The sequence below is a fragment of the Ictidomys tridecemlineatus genome, chromosome X (genome assembly GCF_052094955.1).
Source record: "Ictidomys tridecemlineatus isolate mIctTri1 chromosome X, mIctTri1.hap1, whole genome shotgun sequence".
Taxonomy (NCBI): Eukaryota; Metazoa; Chordata; class Mammalia; order Rodentia; family Sciuridae; genus Ictidomys; species Ictidomys tridecemlineatus.
The window spans coordinates 29,428,727-29,452,360 of record NC_135493.1 but is presented as its reverse complement, the minus strand read 5'-3'; the positions used below and the strand labels follow the sequence as shown (position 1 = coordinate 29,452,360).

The window sequence follows — 23,634 nt, the reverse complement described above, 5'->3', positions numbered from 1 at the left end:
TACAATCGATTCTAATATGCTTTTCCCTTCACATCACAGGTGAGTAATGCCAATATTTTTTTAACATACCTCTTCTAAATATTTGGGAACAATGAAATTTAGTACAACAAAGAGAACATGAGAATAACACGGCTTCCCTTAGTTTTGTGGCCCAAAACCAGGCCTACCTTCAGGAAGTTTCTAAATGATAACCCTCCCCACATTTCACAATCTCAGAAAGGTGATTTGGCTCACTCTCACCGCAGGAATTTGTTGTTTTGTTCCATCTAACGTCCGATCCCTTCAATTAAACCAGAGGTTTGAAGAGACCTTCCAACAAGAAGCTAATACCTAAAGCCCTTTGTTCTAGTCCCGCCCACCAAAGTCGACCAGTTAACAGACTTTTAGATGATTGACAGCAGGCCTGACCAATCCTCGCAGGGGAATAACCAGTTGGCTCGCAGCTTGGCAACAAAAGCATAAAATAAAAACTCAAAAAGATTTAATAGCAATATACTTCCCAGAGTCTATGGCAAGTCGACTAGTAAGCCAAGGTTGTTCTGTGCTGACTGGCACAGTTCCTAAACTGGCATTACTGAGGAGGGGAGGACTCTGTTACTGTGGGGTGGGGGCGGAAGTAATGAAAGTTCTCTGACACCACTCCAGGAGGGGGAGGGGCATCAGGCTCACTAAGTGGTCTCCACTGAGGGGTTGGGGGAACACAAATGGGAGTCTCATTATGGATTGCCAAGGGTGAAAGTCTAGGGTTGGGGGAACACAAAGGGTAGTCTCATTAGAGACTGCCAAGAGTGAAAATCTAGGCTCCCCACTAGGCCATTGCAGGCATTGGTGAATGATTTCCTTGGTACTTGGGTTCGGTAGATCAATTAAAATTAGAATTCTGTGTTGCTAGGTTGCTCCTTTCCACTCCTTTGTCTAGAAGGAGAATTTTGTTGCGACTTTATTTGTGCCGTTGGTGTTTCACATATCATTGTTGTGAATGGGATATAATATTTCTGGTTTTGTTTCTGTTATACTAGAAAAAGAAATTTATTGGAATATAATAATAGAATGATAACAGTAAAAGGGTATTGGGTATACTGATGTTCACTTTGATGTTTTCGGAATGATTGAAAAATTTTATAATAAAGCTGGAAAATGAGGGCTGGGGTTGTGGCTCAGTGGTAGAGTGCTTGCCTAGCATGTGTGAGACACTGGGTTGGATTCTCAACACCACATACAAATAAATAACATAAAGGTCCATCAACAACTAAAAAATATTAAAAATTAAAAAATAAAAAGCTGGAAAATGAAACAAAAAGAGAGGGGCTATTTTATAATACTTCAAAAGATACCTCAAAAAAGAAAAAAAAAATGAAAGCTATGGGAATCTGTATATTTATCTGACATCCAGCTTCTGTTACAACGCTTTTTTGCAAGTGACAGAAACCCAAGTTGAATAAATTTAACAGGAAAATGCAGTTGACTGATTTATGTAATTGGGAAGGTCAGGACAGATTGCAGATGCAACTGGATCCAGGGACTCAAATACTCTCTAGGTTTTCCATCTCTTCTTTCATCTCAACTTCTCTCTTGTGTTGCCTCATTCTCTAAGAATCTTCTATTTGGTGGAGACACAACAAGGCTTCTAACTTCTCTGAGGTTACATCCTTACAGTTCCAGAGAGAGAGAGAGAGAGAGAGAGAGAGAGAGAGAGAGAGAGAGAGAGAGAGAGAGAGAGAGAAACACTACTTCTCTACCTCTGCTTTGGATAATTCCAAGGAAAGTCTTATGTCTCCTGTCTGGTTCTCATGCCTACCTTTTGAAACTGCCACTGGGTCCAGCAAGGTTTCATATTATGATATATATATATCCATTGCAGGTTAGGTGCTTTGCCCTGAAGAGTAGGGGAAATTGATTGCCTGTTCCATCAGGACTATATCAGAAGGACAGTGAAGTAGGGGCAGAAAAATCAAAGGAAGAAGAGAGCTATTGCTAGAAGCAGAGAGGAAGGAATGCTGAGTAAATACAAACAACAGATATCCACAACATAGACTTAGTTTTAATGTTTTGGAGTTGCATTTCTTAGATTCTGAATGCATATAATCATATCATCTGCAAATAATTGCATTTTTTTCTTTTAAACTTACATAGTGTATTTCATTTCTTTGTCTTATTATATTTCAGAACCTTCATAACACTATAGTGGACATCTATCTGTGCCTTATTTCTGAATTTCAGGAGAAATGACATTATTACAATCCTTGGAGATGGCCTCTTGATACCCTTTATTATGTTTAGAAAGTATTTTTCTTTATTTTGTCATTGGTACCAGGAATTGAATCCAGTGGTACTTAACCAGTGAGCCACATCCCAAAAGTCCTTTTTATATTTTATTTTGAGACAGGGTCTCACTGTGTTGCCTAGGGCCTCACTAACTTGCTGAGGCTGGCTTTGAACTCAGATCCTCTTGCCTCAGCCTTCTGAGTCAGTGGGAATTACAAATGTGTACCCACTGTGTCTGGCTAGAAAATATTTTTCTATTCCCATTGTACTTAGAGTTTTTAATGGAATAATCAGTGGCATTTGTTTTTGGTGCTGTAGTTTGAATCCAGGTCCTCTCACATGCTAAACACCTACTGATTGATTGACAGATAACTTCCATGAAACTAGGAGAAAAATCTTTCCTGAAAGCACAACTTGTGAAGATGGAAAGCTGACAGGAAGCTGAATGAGAGTAGCTAACACCAGTAAAAGCACTAGCAACTGTAATCCCAGTGATTCGAGAGGCTGAGGCAGGAGGATTGCAAGTTCAAAGCCAGCCTCAGAAACTTAGTGAGACCCTATGCAACTTAGGGAGACCCTAGCTTTAAATTAAAAAAATAAATAAATAAAAGCACAGGGGATGTAGTTCAGCACGAAGTGTCCTTGGGTTCAATCCCTAATAGCCAACAAAACATTCCTGCCATCCACTCATTGTACAACCAAGCCCATCCCCTCTCACAGGTACACAGAATTTCCAGTCAGGTATTTGGTGCCTTATTTTAAAAATAAACTAATCACCAAGGACTTCAGCCAATTCAAGGGAAATTTCAGCATGAAAGCCAGAGGCTACCCCATTTCCCCCCCACCAAAAAAAAAAGGGGGAACTTGGAGAAAATAGGCAGTGAAGGGAACAGACTGAAATAAAAACCCACTGTGCTTCTATTCCAATAAGCTTAGTCAGAGAAATAAGAAACTGTTTTATTTGTAAAACATGAAACGTGAGTGAGAAAAGGCCTGCATAAAGACATACCAATGTGAAATTTCAGGATACTAGAGTTAAAGGAAAGACCTTAAAAGCTTCCAGGGGTGGAAAAAAAATAAAAGGTTCCATATAAGGAATCAGGACTAGGAATGACATTGGCCTTCTCAAAGGAAATCAGGAGCTGGGTGTGGTGGCACATGCCTATCATCCCAGTGGCTCAGGAGGTTGAGGAAGGAGGATTGTGAGTTCAAAGCTAGCCTCAGCAATGGAGAGGAGACCCTGTCTAAGCAACTCAGTGAGACCCTGTCTCTAAATAAAATACAAAATAGGGCTGGGGATGTGGCTCAGTGAACAAGTGCTCCCTGAGTTCAATCCCCAGTACGAAGAAAAAAAAAAAGAAATCAGTAACACTGAAAAACAATGCCTTCAAAATTTGTAGTAAACGTAATTTACAACATATGATTCTATATTCAGTTAACCTATCAACTGATTATTAGGGTTAAACAAATACATTTTCAGACACACAGTGCTCATTTTTTTTCCTCCCAAGTGCTGGGGAGTGATATTGGCCAAATTATGTTATATATTATGTGTTGTGTACATATATGAATATGTAACAAAAAAATCTTATCAGTATGTGCCAATAAAAATGTGAGAAAAAAGAAAAAAAACTTTAAATTTTTTTCTCCTATGCATACACTCTCAGGAAGTAACTAGAGGGCATGTTCCACTAAAACTAGAGAGTAAACCAAGAAAGAGGAAGCATGGGAGAAGAACTGACTTAGGAGATGAGAGTAGGAGGACAGAGGGCTCTGAGAAAAAAAAAGGAACTTTCAGATTATCTATTACTTTAACTGCATATAAAACCATATTGAGGGCTGGGGATGTGGCTCAAGCGGTAGCGTGCTCGCCTGGCATGCATGCGGCCCGGGTTCGATCCTCAGCACCACATACAAACAAAGATGTTGTGTCCGCCGAGAACTAAAAAATAAATATTAAAAAATTCTCTCTCTCTCTCTCAAAAAAAAAAAAAACATATTGAGCCAACTGTGATGGTGCAGTCCTGTAATCCTAGCAACTCTGGAGGCTGAGGCAAGAGGATCATGAATTCAAAGCCAGTCCTAAGGACTTAATGAGACCCTGTCTCTAAATAAAAAAATAAAAAAGGGCTGGGGATGTGGTTCAGTGGTTAAACACCCTTGGGTTCAATCCCTGGTACCAAATATATTGGATAGTTTGGGAAGATTTAGCCATAGGTACAAATAGGACTGCTGTGTGTAATTGTACATGACTTTAAAGAGGATCATAAAAATCTAAATAGCCAGGTGTGGTGGTGCACGCCTATAATCCCAGCAATTCCAGAGGCTGAGGCAGGAGGATCCTGAGTTCAAAGCCAGCCACAGCAATTTAGTGAGGTCCTGAGCAACTGTCTCTAATAAAATATAAAAAAGGGCTGGGAATGTGGCTCACCTGTTAAGCATTCCTGAATTTAATCCTTGGTACCAAAAAAAAACAAAGTTTTTCTTTTCTAAGTAAATAGAAAGGAGAAACAATGATTAAACCAAGGAAAAGGAAACATTTTAAAAAAGGAAAGAAAATGTAGCTATGTATAGTGGCACATACACATAATCCCAGCTACTCTAGAAGCTAAGGCAGAAAGATAGCAAGTGTGAGGCTAGCCTCTGCAATTTAGTGAGACATTGTCTCAAAATAAAAATAAAATGTGCTGGGGGGGGGGTATAACTTAGTGTTTGCCTAGCATGTGTAAGGCCCTGGAGGCCAGGAAAGTAACAGAATTTTATGTAAAATGTGTCTTGGTGTGTTAATTGGGAACTAAAACAAGTTACAGCCCAATGTCTATTGAATAATCCCATTTTTTTGCTTTAAAAGTATAAATAAGACAAGCATTTGTCTTTTGGTGAATGGCCCAGATGGGCCACTGGGATAAATTGGGGTGGGCATGTGTAAGGTTGTATTCTTGCAAGGTGGATAGAGGCCTTGTCTCTGGTTATTAAAGATAATTCCTGGAGAGGCCTAGTGGAGGTTGATGATTGCTGAGGGATGTTGGTGTCATTTGCATTAAAGAACGCTGTTCAGCCAGGCGTGGTGGTGCAAGCCTGTAATCTAGGCAGCTCAGGAGGCTGAGACAGGAGGATTGCAAGTTCAAAGTCAGCCTCAGTAATTTAACAAGGCCCTAAGCAACTCAGCGAGTTTTCTCTAAATAAAATACAAAAAAAAAAAGGGCTGTGGTTGTGGCTCAGTATTTAAGTGCCCCTGGGTTCAATCCCTAGTACCAACCAACCAATCAACAAAGTAAAAAAAAAAAAAAAAAGAACTCTCTTATTGTTGCACAGAGTGACTCTATTAGAAGCCTGAGTGAGAAGGCCCTAATTTTTTAAAATATTTTTTTAGTTGTTGATGAAATTATTTATTTATTTATTTATTTATTTATTTATTTATTTATTTATTTATTTACATCTGGTGCTGAGAATTGAACCCAGTGCCTCATACATGCCAGGCAAGCACTCTATATTACTGAGCCACAACCCCAGCCCCAAGGCCCTAATTTTTAATTAATTAGTTTCTTTTTTATGTACTGGAGATTAATCCCTGGAGTTATTTACTACTGAGCTATATCCCCAGCTATTTTTATTTTTTAGTTTGAGACAGGGTCTCACTAAGTTCTTGAGGCTGGCCTCAAACTTGCAATCCTGCTGCCTCAGCCTCCTGAGACACTGGGATTATAGGCATGTGCCACTGTGTACTGTGGGTCTAGTCCTTAAAACCCAATTTCCCTGATTGTTGGAAGGATGGTCTTAGGCTGCTCTGCAAGGGCTTAGCGAGGTCAGTGGCCTCTCTTTTTGTGTGTGAATGGTGGGCAGCAAAGGTTGTGATCATAGGAGGCCTACTTTGTACTTTAGCAAAGTCTCTCTGAGCTGCAGTCTGCCCTCTTGTAACAGTGATTCATTGATGTTTTGACTATATCCCTTGTGGTTTTTTTCTTTTTCCCAGTCTTCTTTCCCCTAAACTTCTCCTCCCCTGATCTACTTTTCCCCCTTGATCTTCTTTTCCCTATACTTCTTTTCCCTGATCTTCTCCTTCCTGATGTCTTCTCCCTAAGCTTATTTTTTTTTTTCTGAATCACCTCTATAAAATCCTCCTGTTCCTGCCAATGGGCAGAAGCCCCGTGTTTCTCTTTTGCTGGCAAAGCAATACACCTTCTTTTTCTTTTTTCTCAAATCCATGTCCTCATTACTGCATTGGCATTAGGAACGAGGACTGAGTTTTCGGCAACACTCTCAGCCCTACACAAGGGGTGTTTGTAGGGGAATGAAATTTAGCCTATACTCTGCTGGTCAACCAAGCCTTTAGCTCTAATTCAGAGATGGGGGAACTATGTTTTTATGTTTTGCAAAGTTTCTGCTCTGAGGGTCATGTACTTTTCTAATTTGCCCCAAGGGGCCTTATGTTCTAACTGCAGATTTGGCTCTCAGAAGCACTGATACACAGATACTAGATTTCTAAGTAAGAAGAGTCCTTTATCAGAAGTCCTATAATCAGGTGACATTGGATTTCCCCTTTGCTCTCTTTCTTTCTTTCTTTCTTTCTTTTTTTTTTTTGGAGTAAGGGAGGGTGCTGGGGATGGAATCCAGGGCCTTGTGCATGCTAGGCAAGTGTTCTACCCAAATGCTATACCCTTGACCTCAAATCACTTTCCTCCTTCGTGAGCCCTGGCCAGTGTCCTTGACACAGGCAAATAGAAATAAGAAAATTTGGGCTGGGGATGTGGCTCAAGCGGTAGCGCGCTCGCCTGGCATGGGTGCGGCCCGGGTTCGATCCTCAGCACCACATACCAACAAAGATGTTGTGTCTGCCAAGAACTAAAAAATAAATATTAAAAAAATTCTCTCTCTGTCTCTCTCTCTCCTCTCTCACTCTCTCTTTTTAAAAAAAAAAGAAATAAGAAAATTACTTTGTCAGATTAGATTAAGATGGCAGTATAAACACTTGTAACTTTGTTCCCATCCTATCCCCACAAATCCCTTAAAATATCAGAAAAGCAAAATGAACAAGAATGGTATCATGTAAGGAAAGTGTACCATCAGCCACCCAGAAAGTATAAAGAATACCTCGAGGATAGAAATCAGATGGAATTATATTGATAAGAGAGGAGGAGGATTTCAGTCCAAAACCTACAAGAACAAATCACTGGAACAAATCCAGAGAAAATCAGATCTCAGAATGAATAAGTGCAAAGATCAAGGGACCCCTGTAGATCATTAAAGAATTGCATTCAGAAAAGAAAGGCCACTTGGGTGCCTCTGTGACTGCCCTGCCCCACATTCCCCCAACTTATTCTAGAATTTCACACTAAAGAAAGTAAAATATTTCCTTTCCAAAGTTTGCTATGAGTGTATGATCCTAGGGAAAAAAATAACAAACTTCAATAAAATCTGGATATAGCAGAAAATGTAGGGGAAAAAATAGACACAATTTTGACCAGAAGAGAAATATACTGAAGTCCTAGCACTGCCACAGTAGTTATTTGGGCAACTTGCAGGGAGGGAAGGGACTGGCTTTTCTGTCTCCTCTGTATCCACCCACTTTAAAGTGAAGTCTCACAGGTCAACACATTCAATCCACTTACACAAAGCTCTCTCCCTGAGCAGACAGGCCAGTCCAGGAACACAGGCTGACAGAACTGCAGAGGGAACTAGGCAAGTTATGTTTGCTCATCAATTTGTCCCTTCTTCACTAATAGGCACAGTCAACAAAGGATTTCCAGAAATATGTAGAGAAAATCTACAGCACAAAAGAGAAGGACAAAACTAATAAGTAGAACAGTTGACCCTGCATGGGGAAAAGGCACTGGGGTGAAGAAATGAGATGATGGGAGGAACTGATTTCCCAATTCTAATTTTCAGACAGATTCACAACACATTTCACACATATTCAGGACCTCTAGTAACTGCTCAAGTATTTATTACTGCAAAATAAAAAATGAATCTGGAGACAGGCATGGTTGCACATGCTTGCAATCCTAGGGGCTCTGGAGGCTGAAGCAGGAGGATCATGAGTTCAAAGCCAGCCTCAGCAATTTAGCAAGGCCCTAAGCAACTCAGAGCCTTATCTCTAAATACATACATACATACATACATACATAGGGCCAGAGATGTGGCTCAGAGGTGGAGCGCCTCTGGGTTCAATCCCTGGTACCAAAAAAAAAAAAAAAAAAAATCTGAAAGAAGAAACATGGAACTTGAGAAATAGTGGTGAGCAAAGAAACAGTAAAACTTTGAATTATACAAATGCTAGCAAAAGAAGTAATGTTTGAATCGGACAAAAATATAATTCAGAGCCAAAAGTTATATGAAAAAAGATAAATAAAAAGCATAATATGCCATCAAAAACATGTTGTAAACTTTTATGCATACAACAACATGACTTAGAGACATATAAAACAAAGTCTATTAGAAATACCAGGAAATCTAGGTGCAGTGGTATACAACAAAACCCCAGAAATTCAATTTAGGCAGGAGGATCACAATTTCAAGGCTAGCTTCAGCAACTTAGTGAGGCCCTAAGCAATTTAGTGAGACCTTGTCTCAAAATACAAATGTGAAGGGCTGGGGATATAGCTCAGTTGGTATAGTACTTGCCTCACAGACACAATGTTCTGGGTTCAATTCCCTGTACCACCAAAATAAAATAAAATAAAAAGGGTTGAGGATGTATATCATTAGTAGAGCACCCCTGTGTTTAATGTTTCAGAAATAAAAAATGGTGCCACTTACTGAGTTAAGGAACACTGCAAGAGGACCAGATTATGGGTTTGGGTTTAGTTTTGGGGAGAAGAGAAAGAGTTTGCTTGTTTGCTTTCTTTTCTTTTTTTGGTACTGAGGATTGAACTCAGGGGCACTCGACCACTGTGCCACATCCCCAGCCCTATTTTGTATTTTATTTAGAGACAGGGTCTCACTGAGTTGCTTCACACCTCACTTTTGCTGAGGCTAGCTTTGAACTCCTGCCTCAGCCTCTCGAGCCACTGGAATTACAGGTGTGCACCACCGCGCCCTACAAGAGTTTGCTTTCCAATATGTTCAATTTGAGAAAGTTTTGAGACATCTAACAGGAAGTATGTATTAGTGTTCTCTAAAGGGTCAGAAACAACAAGATATATATATATATATATATATATATATATATATATATATATACACACACACATATATATGTATATATGTTGTAAAAAGGTATTTATTAGATTGGCTCACAAGATCAGAAGCCAGATGATTCCATTGTGTTTATATACAGAATGGAGGGCCAAAGAACAAGTAACTGCTCAGTCCATGAAGCTGGAGCCTCAGAAGAAGGACTGATAAGGCAGCCTCAGTCTGGGATTGAAGGCCTGGAAACTCCCTGGGGAATCATGGGTCAGAGTGTGCTTTGGAAGAGTGAAGGTCAATGTCCTTGAGTGATCACAGCAGCAATTGAGAGGAATCCAGATCATATCTTTGTTGACTTCCTCCTTCTCCCACCTTTTGTTCCATCCAGGCCTCTAGCCTATTAAACTGTGCCATCCATATTCAGGGCAGGTCTTGCCCCTCAGTTTGCCTTCCCACATGCCAATCATTTCTGGAACCATGGACACACTCAATAGTTGCTTAATCTTTTTTTTTTTTTTTAAAGAGAGAGTGAGAGAGGGAGAGGGAGAGAGAGAGAGAGAGAGAGAGAATTTTAATATTTATTTTTTTAGTTCTCGGCGGACACAACATCTTTGTTTGTATGTGGTGCTGAGGATCGAACCCAGGCCGCATGCATGCCAGGCGAGCGCACTACGGCTTGAGCCACATCCCCAGCCGGAGCCACATCCCCAGCCCATAGCTTAATCTTATGCATCTCAATACAATCAAGTTGACAATCCAGATTAACCAGTACAAGTGCACCCTTTGTTAATTTATTTATTTTTAAAGAGAGAGAGAGAGAATTTTATAATATTTATTTTTTAGTTATTGGCAGACACAACATCTTTTGTTTGTATTTGGTGCTGAGGATTGAACCCGGGACACACGCATGCCAGGCAAGCGCGCTACTGCTTGAGCCACATCCCCAGCCCTACCCTTTGTTAATTTAACAATAATAAGCAGTCCTCCTACTTTAGCCTCCCCATTTTCTGGGATTACAGGTATGGGTCACTGTATCCAGCCCAAACTGATTTTAAAAAATCCTACTTAATATTCTATTAAGTGTCAGTTATGTTGGCACACACCTGTAATCCCAGGAACTCAGGAGGCTGAGGTGGGAGGATTGCATATCTGAAGCCAGTCTCAGCAATTTAGCAAGGACCTAAGCAACTTTTTTAAAAAATTTAATTCTACATAAAAAATAAAGAGGACTGGCAATGTACCTCAGTGATTGAGAACCCTTGGGTTCATTCAATCCCTAGTAGCAAAAACAAACAAATCAAAAAGCAAGGTCATAAGTCTACTTAACATGATATAACTGTCCTTCGTACAACCAAAAATATACTAATTCATTCCCCAAAATAGGAGGCAAAACTTAAATGATGCCTTACTCTTAAATAGTATAACTAATGCATTAAATACCATAATGTCTATTTGATATCACTTTACTGATAGTAAGTTAATCAATATTATGTTATATGATAAAGGAATAAGAGGAAACAAACATATCCACTTAACACATGTATATATATATATTCACAATCATGTTCTTAACAAAATAGGAAAAAATACCCATGACAATTACAATACTCATTTCTGTGTCTGGTCACATGGCCATAATTGATATTTATAAACACTATCTTCTACTACCCATTCTGTATTCTGTCTGCCTTCAGCAAGTACCCCGACAGATTCTGATTCTTTACCTGCATGGGTAGCTCACACCTTCATTCCTGAAGGGTCTGAGACATCTGTAATCCTCCCTGGACTGGGACCTTGTAGTTTCCTATTGACTTTAATAACAGAACATGATTAATACTAAGAGACACCCCAAGGAATCTCCTGCATTCCAGGAGTATTCTTCCTTATCTCCCTTGTGGAGTGATAATTCAATTTTCCCTTGGTAATCTGAATCAAGAGCCCCAACACCATAACTCCCTTCTTAGCCTGTTGACTCAGAGTCTTGAGGAACCCAAAGTGGCCAGGGGGAGGTCTTAAATTCCAGTTCAATGGGATCATTGTTGTACCTTCTAGTAGAAGCATTTCTCCTCTGGAATTAAGACAATAACTCTAGGCCAGAACAGCATAAAACTTTGGAGACAGGAAGCAAAAGTTTAGCTAGTAGGATACTAGGGGTAACAGTGAGTAGTACCATTCCTGTCTTCACCCTGTGATTCCTGGACCCATGAATCCTAGGTATAGGACAGTACCATATAGTGGGTGCTGATTAAGAGCATATATAAGCTAGGCATAGTGGTGCACAACTTTAATACCAGCAACTCCAGAGGCTGAGAGTTGTGACAGAAGGATCACAAGTTTGAGGCCAGACTCACCAATTTAGTGAGAACCTGTCTAAAAATAAAAATAAGGGCTGGGGATATAGCTTAGTAAAGCACCTGTGGGTTCAATCCCCACTACCAAAAAATTTAAAAGAGCATATACAGCCTTATGGAAACCCTTGCCCCAACCCTGTGAGGTATTTCCACTTAGCTGGTGCTGTAAATTCTTTGTGTTTTGCTTATTTATATATTTATTTATTTATTTATTTTGAGAGAGAGAGAGAGAGAGAGAGAGAGAGAGAGAGACAGGATTTTAATATTTATTTTTTAGTTTTCGGCAGACACAACGTTTTGTTTGTATGTGGTGCTGAGGATCGAACCTGGGCCACACGCATGCTAGGCTAGCGCGCTACTGCTTGAGCCACATCCCCAGCCCCTGGTGCTGTAAATTCATCTTCAAAAGTCATCTTTAAAAATTCATCTTCAAAAATTCATCTTTCACAGTTCTATCAAACTATCTCCTTCAGGATGGTGGTGAACCAGTGAATTCCATGAGCATGAGCCACTGCTGCACTTCTTTGTGCAGCAAGTTCCTTGGTCAGAAGAATGCTGTGTGCAATACCATGATGGTGGATAAGATTTTCTGTAAGTCCACAGATCATAGTTTTGGCAGAAGCATTATGTGCAGGAAAAGCAAATCTTATAGCAAGAACAAGTGTTTATCGCAGTATGGATAAACTGTTGTCCCTTCCATGATGGAAGTGGTCAAATATAATCAACTGGCTACTAAATGGTAGGGCACCAAAATTCCAATGGCCTCTTCTATAACTCATCTATGGGAGTCTGCCAAAGGCTCCAGACAAGATCCCTATATGTCACTGACACCTCAAGTACCATAGGGTCTGCTGGGTCATATGGCCCAAGGGACAGAGCAACCTGCACAGCAACCTGGACCTGTTACAGGGCCTTCTCCTGTTCTGGGCCCCAGTGAAAACTAATAGCCTTTCAAGTCACTTGATAGATTGGCTGGAGTAACACACCCAAGCAAGGAACATGCTGTCTCTAAAATCCAAATAGGCCCACCATATATTGTGATTCTTTTTTTTTTTTTTTTTGTATTAGGAATTGAACTAAGGGTGCTTAAACACAAGCCACATCTCCAGCCCTTTGTTTTGGTATTTTATTTAAAGACAAAGTCTCACTGAGTTGCTTAGGGCTCCACTAAATGGATGAGACTAACTTTGAACTCTTGATCCTCCTGCCTCAGTCTCCTGAGCCACTGGGATTACAGGGCTGCTGGGATTAGAGACCTGTGCCACAGCTTTCTTCTTGTTTATAAGAGGTGCCAATGCAACAACTTATCCTGTACCTTAGAAGGGGTATCCCAGCAGGCCCCACACTATTAAATTCCTAGAAATTTTACTGAAGTTGAAGGCCCTTGAATTGTAATGGAATTTATTTTCCATCCCCTGACATACCAATGCTTAACTAGAAAGTCCAGAGTGGTTGCTTCCTCTTGCTCAGTTGGTCTAATCAACATAATGTCGTCTATGTAATAGACATGTGTGATACCATGTGGAAGAGAGAGGGGATCAAGGGCTGGGGCTATAGCTCAGTGGTAGAGTGCTTGGCTCACATGTGTGAGGCATTGGGTTCAATCCTCATCATCACATAAAAAAAATAAAGATAAAGGAAATAAAGGTCTCTGTGAACTAAATTATGACGAAGGCTGGAGAGTGGATATACCCCTCAGGAGGGTCAGTGAAGGTATATTACTAGCCTTTCCAGCTGAAAGCAAACTGCTTATGAATAGGTATATTATTGTAGGTACAAAGGGCCTTATGAATAGATATGGAAAAGGGATTTATCAGATCAATAGCTGCTTATCAGGTATCAGGACATGTGTTAATCTGCTCAAGCAAAGAAACCTTTAGGTAGTAGCTAGCAATGAGCAGGGAAATGCAGGCAAGGTCACAAGTGGTCTTTAAATTACTTCAGGATCTTTTAAAAACTACTTCCAGAGTAGATGAGAAAACAAAGAGTAGTAGTTAGTTTGTAGAAAATAGAAGAATTTTCAGGGAGGGGTATGGGGTATTGGACTCAGGGGCACCCGACCCACTGAGCCACATCCCCAGCCCTATTTTGTATTTTATTTAGAGACAGGGTCTCACCGAGTTGCTTAGCACCTTGCCATTTTTACGGTTGACTTTGAACTCGCCATCCTCCTGCCTCAGCCTCCCGAGCCACTGGGATTATAGGTGTGTGCCACCATGCTGGGCTCTAAAGTAACTTCTGACCAGCTATTGACCCCATCTTTGGTGATGGCTTCAATCTCTGTGATCCCTCCAAGGGATGTGATATTGATTTTTTTCCACAGGTAGATGTTAGACCAGGACACAAGAAAAGACCACTGACTCCAATTACAATCAAATTAAAGCAAGCTTATTATTTCGACCGGCTGGGTTGCCTCTCCCACTCCAAACTGCAGGAAACAAGACAGCTACAGCACCTTTCCTGCAGCCCAGCTTTATAGCCCAGAAAGTTACAGATAACAGAACTCTGACAAGCATCACACTAATGTTAGTTTACATTTTTTGCTGGCCCCAACATCAGAATTTATGAGGACCATTAGAGCCTCAGAGAGGGTCGTTATCTGGCCAGGGAAGGCCAATATTTATGAGGTGTCACTAAGGTTTCAGAGAGGGCTGCTATCTGGTCAGAGAGCTAGGCATGGGTGAGTTCAAGGCACAGGCAGGCATTCCAAGCAGGTTCAGAATTTGCAGTAATTTATAGTAAAACCAAAATTATCTTTTCATGGCTTTGTGGCGACATGGCTCCCAATTTTAAGATCAGGTTGGGTCTATCAGTAGAGCCAACTCTAATGGATTTCATTTGGCTTTTCCCAAATGAAAGGCCTCATTCTACAGGTTAGAAAACCAGTGTGGGGATTCTGCCAAGTGCTAAGTAAATCTATCCCAATTATTCATTTTGGGACTGGGAAAATAACCACAGGATGAGTTGGGGGACCCACTGGACACACCGTGAATTGGATCTTGGCCAAAACTCTACTGATGGCCAGGTGCGGTGGTGCATGCCTGTAATCCCAGCAGCTCATGAGGTTGAAGCAGGAGGATCACCAGTTCCTCATGCCTCAGCACTGAGCTGCTGGGATTTCAGGCTTGCACCACCACACCTGGATATTAATACCTTTTTCTTTACATTGCAAGCTGTTACATTAAATCCAGAATCTCTGCTGAATGGGGTCATATCAATAAATTCAGCCTGCACTAAATTTATGTTTCTTCCACCATTATCCCAACCCCTTAAAATTCATTATCACAGCTGTACCCCAAGACTTCTTAGAAAACTAGAAAACTCACCCAAGTTCCTTTGGAGTGTAGGGCAGTCTCCACTTAGGTCACACTGAGTACCTCACCTTAAGGTCCTGCTTAGACTTGCACCTAGTTATAGCCTAGAGGCAAACTTGGATGGGAAGGGTGGATCCTGAAGAGTATCAGCATTGTCATGCTCAGCAACCTCATTAAGAAAGGTCAAACTGTTTGTTAGGGCAATGAAGCATTAGTTCCCTCAGGGGGAGGTTGAGGGGCTAACTCTCAGAGGGTGGGGGTAGGGTGTCCTTTAAGGTGGGAAGGCCACTTTTTCAGGCAAAATAAACTCATCTGAATGTAGGAGTTAATGTCTGCAGTCTCTGAGGTCCTCCCACACATTTCCGTCCCAAATTACATGATCCCATTCTTTTCCAAGCAGTGCCCTCACAACTGCTGGTACCCTCTCAGGCTGAGAGTTAAGCTTGCATCCTAATTCAGCAAATTGCAAAATGAAGGTCTGTGTTTGGTTTTTGGTAACCTCAGCCCTATGGCTAGAGAAAATAAATTCTCCTTCACAGCACACTGAGCAGTTTTAGATTAGTTATGTGCATCTGGAACTGTTCCTTCTCCTTTGTTACTTTGTCCAGTGAAGCCAGAAGCAACCAGTCAACATCATTATGTAACAGTGGTCTACTTTATGCTTTGAATGTAGCCCTTGCTGCTCTGCCACAGCAATTTATTTGTAAAATGAACATGTTTCTTTCTGTTCCTCTCTCCTTGCTCCTCCCTAATCTCAGGAGAATCAGGATTACCTTTTTTTCCCCATCCTAGGCAGTTATCTATCTTTGAGCATACCCACCATGGGACTGAAGTAATCCATACTTTGAGAATAGCACAAGAAGATCTCAGAAATGACTATTTAGCAAATTAACATGTGAATTACAACTCTAACAGAACACGTGGAATGTAGCCTTTGAGTCACCTCTTTAAAAGCCCCCTGTTCCTGCTGATGAGCAGAGTCACAGCCTTTGGGACAGGAGTCCCCTGTTTCTCCTTTGCTAGCAGAGCAATAATTCTTCTTTTTCCTTTTTTTTTGTTCAAAACCGTGTCCTCGTTATTACATTAGCATCAGGGATAAGGACTGAGCTTTTGGCAACAATTATATTCCTTAGTTTTCTAGAACTATTCAAAAGTATCATGCATAGTCACTAAACAACTTACTTCTCACAAGTGGTGAATTAGGAGCATGAAATGCATTTACTTTGCAAATGTAAGGATCAGCGAACGTCGGAGGAAGAGACCAGCAAGACACCAACTCATGCAACCGCAGAAGGGGGTTTATTGAGAATCCAGCGCGCTGGGGCTCCAGGCTCACTCAAGAAGGGAGAGTGGCCAAAAAGCCCCAAGCAGGGGTTGAGCAGTGCTTAAGTACACTTTTTGGGGAGGGCAGGGGCTTTGCATACATCAGAGCAAATCATCATGAGGCACGGGAAAATTGAACAACAACTCTCAAACATGATTAGTCCATTCATTGAGGGGAACAGGTCGGGCGGGGGTGATAGGTCACTCTTAAGAAGGGGGGTACATTCAAACTGATTGGTTTGGGTCCTGAGATGCCTACGTGCCAAGCTGCACAGGGTCCTAGGTTATTAAACAACTAAATGGTCAGGGGGAATATCTACTGGGCAGTCCGGGGAATTGTCCTAACAGCTACAGGAATTTCAGGTTTTGAGTGTAGCATAGGAACTTAACAATACCTGGTCCTTTACATTTTAACTCAGGCTTTCCAGCTTAGAAACTTTACCCTTTCACAAATACTTTAAATAGTTCACACCATCAATTATCAGTGCTCTCCTTACTACCAGCAGGACTTTAGAAACTTTAGACACAACCAATTTAGAGAGACAACTCCAAAAATTACAAAAGCAAGGGAGAAAATGAAAATCCATTCTTACAATTCTGTTTCTCTAGAACCACTCCTGGTACAGAACCAACAGGATATTTACATGTATATACACACATATGCATATATATATACATACATACATATATATGCATATGTACACATAATATGTGAGAATCGCTGGTCAGAGTGTGCTTTGGAAGAGTGAAGGAGCTAAGGGCCAATGTCCTTGAATGATCACAGCAGCAATTGAAGCACCCACTTGAATGAATATAGCTCGTATCTATATTGGCTTCCTCTTCTTCTACCTTTTGTACCATGCAGGCCCCTAGCCTATTGGACAGTGCTGTCTACATTTAGAGCAGGTTTTTCCCCTCAGTTTGCTTTCCCACATGCCAATCATTTCTGGAACCATGGACACACTCAGAAGTCTCTTAATCTTAGGCATCTCTTAATACAATCAAGTTGATAATTCAGATTAACCATCACAAGTTATATAGCAGGTATTTGGATAAAAATATCTAAAACTCAGGAAAAGCTGGAGTTATGGAGGGTGTAATGGTACATGTCTATAATCTCAGTGCCTGGAGAGGCCAAGTTAGGAGGATCACAAGTTCAAAGCCAACCTGGATAATGGGTGGGACTCTCATCAATTTATCAGGACCCTGTCAACAAAAAAAGGCTGGGGATTCAGTTCAGTGTAGAGCACCCCTGAATTCAATCCCCAGTATTTAAAAAAAAATAGGCCATGGGTAAGATCTCCTAAAAAGAAATTACAAAATGAGAGGAGAATCTATAATCAAATTGACTGTTAACATTTAGTGGTTGAGTAAGGAGAGTGAGCGCAGGGCACAGTGGTGCATGCCTATAATCCCAGTGGCTGGGAGACTGAGGCAGGAGGATCATTAATTCAAAGCCAGCCTCAGTGATTTAGAAAGGCCCTAAGCAATTTAACAAGACTCTGTCTCAGAATAAAATATAAAAATGGCTGGGATGTGGCTCAGTAGTTAAGTGTCCCTGGGTTCAATCCCTACTACCAAAAAAAAAAAAAAAAAAAAAAAAAGTGAAGAAGAACCAGAGAACGATAGATGGGGAAAACTAGGATTATCAGATATGCCACATGACAAGAATGCTACAAAAAAAGGGAATAGCTAATTGTAGCAGAATTATGACAGGTCAAACAAATGAAGATTAAAATGTGTCTATTAAATTTCGCAAAATAAAGGTCATTTTATTACTGTTCTTTTGCAGGGCTGGGGGATCAATCCCAGGGCCTTGCACATACTGGTGAACCTTTACCACAGAGCTACACCCACCAGTTCCTGAAAGTCATTTTTGGATGGTAATGTTACTTAGTTCTGCATAACACAATCCCAAAACCTAGGGACTTGAGACAATTTATTGTTATTATAACTCACAATTATTTGGGTCAGGAATTCAGACATGGCATATAAAAGATGGCTCATTTCTGCTTCTTTTTTTCTGGGTCCCAGGCTGGGTAGAACAGTTCTGGGCAGACTGGTCACATCTCTCTCCAGACAGCTTCTCCATCTGGCTAGCTAAAGTCTCCTCACAGAATGACAGACTCTGAGCAGAGAGTTATTACATTGTGCCTTGAAGGTACCATAGTGAGTGTTCCAAAAAGCCCAGGTGGATGCTAATCAGGATTCTTATGATGAAGTCTTATAAATTCCTGAATATCACTTCTATTGTATTTTGTTTAAGCAAGTCCCTAAGAGCAGCCCAGACTGAAGAGAAGAGGAATTAGACTCCAATGGAAGAGGAGAAGAGAAGAGAGGAGAGGGGAGGGGACATAAAGGGAGGGGAAAAGAAATCACTGTTATGATTTCTGAGAAAGTAAAAGGGTATAGAATTCAAAAGTATGGAATCCAGGTGTGAAAACTGGTCTCAGATAGACAGCTCTTCCATTGCTATAAGGATGAGAAAACTTAAAAAGCAACAAGTAGATGAGGCCAATCCCATTTTCTCTTCCATTTTATGTATAAAGTAGTATGTAATGTGGGGCAGGGGTACTTTGAGGAAAATGGAGAAATTTTGAAACAGTATAGAATGAAAAAAAGATATTGTTGACCAAATATATTGTTATCTGCCATAATATGAATTAGGATAGCTGGACAGACTTTTTGGCACATTTGAAGTAAAATGTTTCTCTAAAAATCAACATGTTACATGAATAAGCAAGTAAATAAACCAATTCATAGCACTACTTAATAAAATTGACAATACATACACATATATGTCATATATAAATTAAGAAGTTATCTTATACATAGAATTATGTTTTGCAAATATCCATTGAACATTTTCAAAAGGGAATCACTTCTTTAAAAAGCACAGAAATTGGGAAGGGAGAAGGATGGGAATAGGAAAGACAGTAGAATGAATTGAACATAAGTTTCCTGTGTTCACATATAACCAGTGTAACTGCACATCAGGTACAACCACAAGAATGGGAAGTTAGGGCTGGGGATGTGGCTCAAGTGGTAGCATGCTTGCCTGGCATGCGTGCAGCCCGGGTTCAATCCTCAGCACCACATACAAACAAAGATGTTGTGTCCGCCAAAAACTAAAAAAAAATAAATATTAAAAAATTCTCCCTCACTGTCTCTCTCACTCTCTCTTTAAAAAAAAAGAATGGGAAGTTATACTCCATGTATGTACAATATGTCAAAATACGTTCTACTGTCATTTATAACTAAAAAGAACAAATAAAAAAATGAACAAACGTGCAGAAATCATATAAATGGTGTTCTCTGATCACAATGTAATGACTTTTCCTGCAGTGTTGGTGATTGAACCCAGGAGGCTCTTTTCCACTGAGCTACTTTCCCAGTCCTTTTAATTAATTTATTTTTTTGAGACAAGGTTTTGCTAAGTTGCTGAGGGTCTCATTAAATTGCCCATGCTGGCCTCCAACTTGGAAACCTCCTGCCTCAGCCTCCTGAGTTGCTGGGATTATAGGCAACTGCCACCATGCCTGGCTTAGTTTCTACCCTCTTAATAACTTGCAGTGGGGAATAAACTCTAACATGAGCTTCAGAAGAGACGAACCATATTCTAACTATACCAGTTATGAAGAAATAGATGTCTTTTTAAGTTTACGAGTTTTTCACTTACTAGAAACAAAAATATAAATTTATGAGTTATAATGCACTAAATGTTAATAGAAGTAATAATCCACAGAAACAAAAGTTTTGGTATCTTCAATAATTTACAAGAGTACAAATGGGTGTCAAGATCCATTTTTTTTTTTTTTTGTACCACGGGCTTTACCATTGAGCCACATCCCCAACCTCTTTTAATGTTTTAACATCTTGTAAACTATAGTACAGGTATTGTTTTTGCTCTAAATGAGATGGGGAGCCATTGGAGAGGTTTAAGCAGAGAAGAGACTTTAATTTTATTTTTCTTTCTTGGGTTCTGGGGATTGAACCCAGGAGAGATTTATCATTGCATACACCTTCAGCCCTTTGTATTATTTATGTGTTTATTTATTTTGGTACCAAGGATTGAACCCAGGGGGTGCTTAACTACTGCGCAACATCCCCAACCCTTTTTTATATATATATATATTTTTGTTTAGAGACAAGGTCCTGCAGAGTTGCTTAAGCCCTTTGCTAAATTGCTGAGGCTGGCTTTGAAATTCAGGATCCTCCTGTCTCTGCCTGCAGAGTCACTGGCATTACAAGTATACACCACTGTTCTCAGTTTGTCATTTAAAAAAAACAACATATTTTTAGTTGTAGATGGACACAATACCTTTATTTATTTATTTGTGGTGCTGAGGATTGAACTCACTGCCTTACACGTACTAGGCAAGAGCTCTTACCACTGAGCCACAACCCCAGCCCTCAGTTTGTCATTTTTAATGGGAAAAAATCTGACATATTGAAAAGAGATTGGGGTAGGAGCAAAGGTAGAACATCAGTTAGGAGGGTATTGAAATAATCCAGGCAAGACATAATGATCACTAGGTGAAGCTGCACATGCCGTAATCCCAGCAACTCAAGAGGCTATGGCAGGAGGATCATAAATTCAAGGCTAGCCTCAGCAATTTAGCAAGGCCTTGTCTCAAAATATTTAAAAGGGCTGGGTATGTAGTTGAATGTAGAGTATCCCTGAGTTCAATCCTCAGCAACACATAAAAAAGAGAAAGTTTCATTGTTTGTATTTGTGTGTATGTGTGTGTTTTGGTACCAGGGATTGAACCCGGGATTCTTAACCATTGAGCAACATCACAGCACTTTTTTTTTTTTTTTTAAATTTAGAGACAGAGTCTCCCTGAGTTGCTTAGGGCCTCACTAAGTTGCCGAGGCTGGTTTTGAACTTGCAATCCTCCTTCCAGCCTTGTTTGTTGCTGGGATTACAGGTGTACATCACCATGCCAGGCCTAATTTGCCTGATTTGTTCATTATTGTATTCAGGTTTCTGGTACATGGTACATAGTCAATAACTATTTGTTGAATGAATAAACAAAATGTTGTAACCGCTTCTGTTAAAGTTCCCTGCTTCCCATTATAGAAACAATCCTGGCAACAGTTGTCAATGCTCACAAACAAGGTTAATATCATCATGATAGATTATGTGGATAACAAGTACCCTTGAAATGATGTAATAATAATGGGATTTTGCCTTCCTGGTCTTCCTTCCATAAATCCATAATCCCTGTCCATCAAAAAGGCATCAGGCAAACCCAAATTTTATAAAACATCTCAACAGATTCTAAAATTATCAGGGTCATCAAAAATAGAAAGGTCTGAGAAACTTTCACAGCCAAAAGTAGCCAAAAGTGACACAATGAATAAATATAATGTGATGTCCTGCATGGGATCCTGGAGCAGAGAAAAGAACAGTCAGCAAATAACTAAGGAAACCTGAGTAAAATATGGACTTCAGTGAATAATCAATATTGGTTCATTAGTAGAGACAAATGAACCATAGCAATGTTAATAATAGGAGAAATTTGGTGTACAGTGTGTGCAAGCTCTACAATACTTTCATTTTTTTTTTTTTGCAAATGTCAAACTCTCTGTGTGTGTGTGTGTGTGTGTGTGTGTGTGTGTGTGTGTGTGTGGTGCTGGGGATTGAACCCAGGGCCTTGTGTGTGCAAGGCAAGCACACTAGCTAAGCTATATCCCCAGCCCTCTAAAAATATTCTTTTTTTTTAAGAGAGAGGGAGAGAGAGAGAGAGAGAGAGAGAGAGAGAGAGAGAGAGAGAGAAATTTTTTAATATTTATATATTTAGGGCTGGGGATGTGGCTCGAGCGGTAGCTTGAGAACTAAAAAAAAATAAATATTAAAAATTCAAAAAAAAAATTTATATATTTATTTTTTTAGTTTTCGGTGGACACAACGTCTTTGTTTGTATGTGGTGCTGAGGAACGAACCCGGGCCACACACATGCCAGGCGAGCACGCTACCACTTAAGCCACATCCCCAGTTCTCAAAATATTCTTAACAAGTTTATTAAATTAAGCCAGATGGAAACTTAATCTGACTTTATGGTGTTTAGAGGTGGGATTTTGGGAAGTGATTAAGGTGGAGCCCCCATGATTGAATACCTAAAGCTTTATAAGAGAGACCCAGAAGACAAGCAGACACACACACTCCCTGTCTCTTGCCATGTGATGTCCTACCCTGTCTTTGGGACTCTACTATCCAAAAGACCTTTACCAGATGCAGCCCCTCAATCCTTGGACCTCCAGAACTGTGAGCCAAAATAAACCTCCTTTCTTTAAAACTTACCAGTCTGTGGTATTGTGTTATTAGCAACAGAAAATGGACTAATGCAATTCCAAAACAGCAGTGATAAACTATTAAATGTTAAGATAAACAATACATTTTAATGAAAAAAAATTCCAAAATAAAACAAACCTGTTGAGTAGGGGGGCATTGTCTCAGTTTTGCAGATCTTTTTAATATCTGACTTAATAGAAGCTGAATTTTTATATTTTTTTTATTCAACCTGTCACAATATGTTGTTTTCTATAAACTGAAGGGATTACTTTAGATAGAAGTGTGAATGACATATATGATGGTTTCAATGTTGTTAATCCCCTCAAAACTTTATGTTAAGGGCTGGGGTTATGGTTCAGTGGTAGAGTGCCTGTCTCACACGTGTGAGGCACTGGGTTCAATCCTCAGCATCACATAAAAATAAATAAAGATATCATGTCCATCTACAACTAAACAAACAAACAAACAAATAAAATAAGTGTATTGTATCTATCTACAACAACAACAACAAAATCCTTCATATTGAAATTTAATCCCCAATGCAATAATATTAATAGGCATGTCCTCTAGGAGGTGATTGAATCATAAGGGCTATGACTTTATTAATAGGATTAGGTAATGTGTCAAGATGCATTTTACAGTAATTTATAACTAATTAGAACAGATAAAAAATTAAAAATAATTTAAAAATTAAAAATAGGATTAGGTATTATTATTATCATTGTTATTATTATTATTTTTTTTATAAACTTTAAATAAAAAGTTTTAAGATGAAAAAGTACATTATATATAGGTAAACATGCTTCTCCATGTAGATATCATAATTATAAGCATTCAGAACACCTTTACTTCTATCACCAGAAGTGTGTGGATTTTTCCAATACCAGCAAATTCTCTGATACTAGTTGGGTATTTATAATTTTTTATTTCAATTTAATTTTGATGGAATACTCCT

General features: G+C 39.7%; 1 protein-coding gene across 1 annotated transcript in view; it reads left to right on the top strand.

Moving 5' to 3' along the window:
* The window catches only part of LOC144371695 (uncharacterized), a 49,368-nt gene that overhangs the window by 13,853 nt on the left and 11,881 nt on the right, over positions 1-23,634 (top strand). The window contains exon 3 of the mRNA XM_078034317.1: positions 18,174-18,264. Coding sequence (XP_077890443.1) covers positions 18,174-18,264 — 91 coding nt within the window. The remainder of the gene's footprint in view (positions 1-18,173; positions 18,265-23,634) is intronic.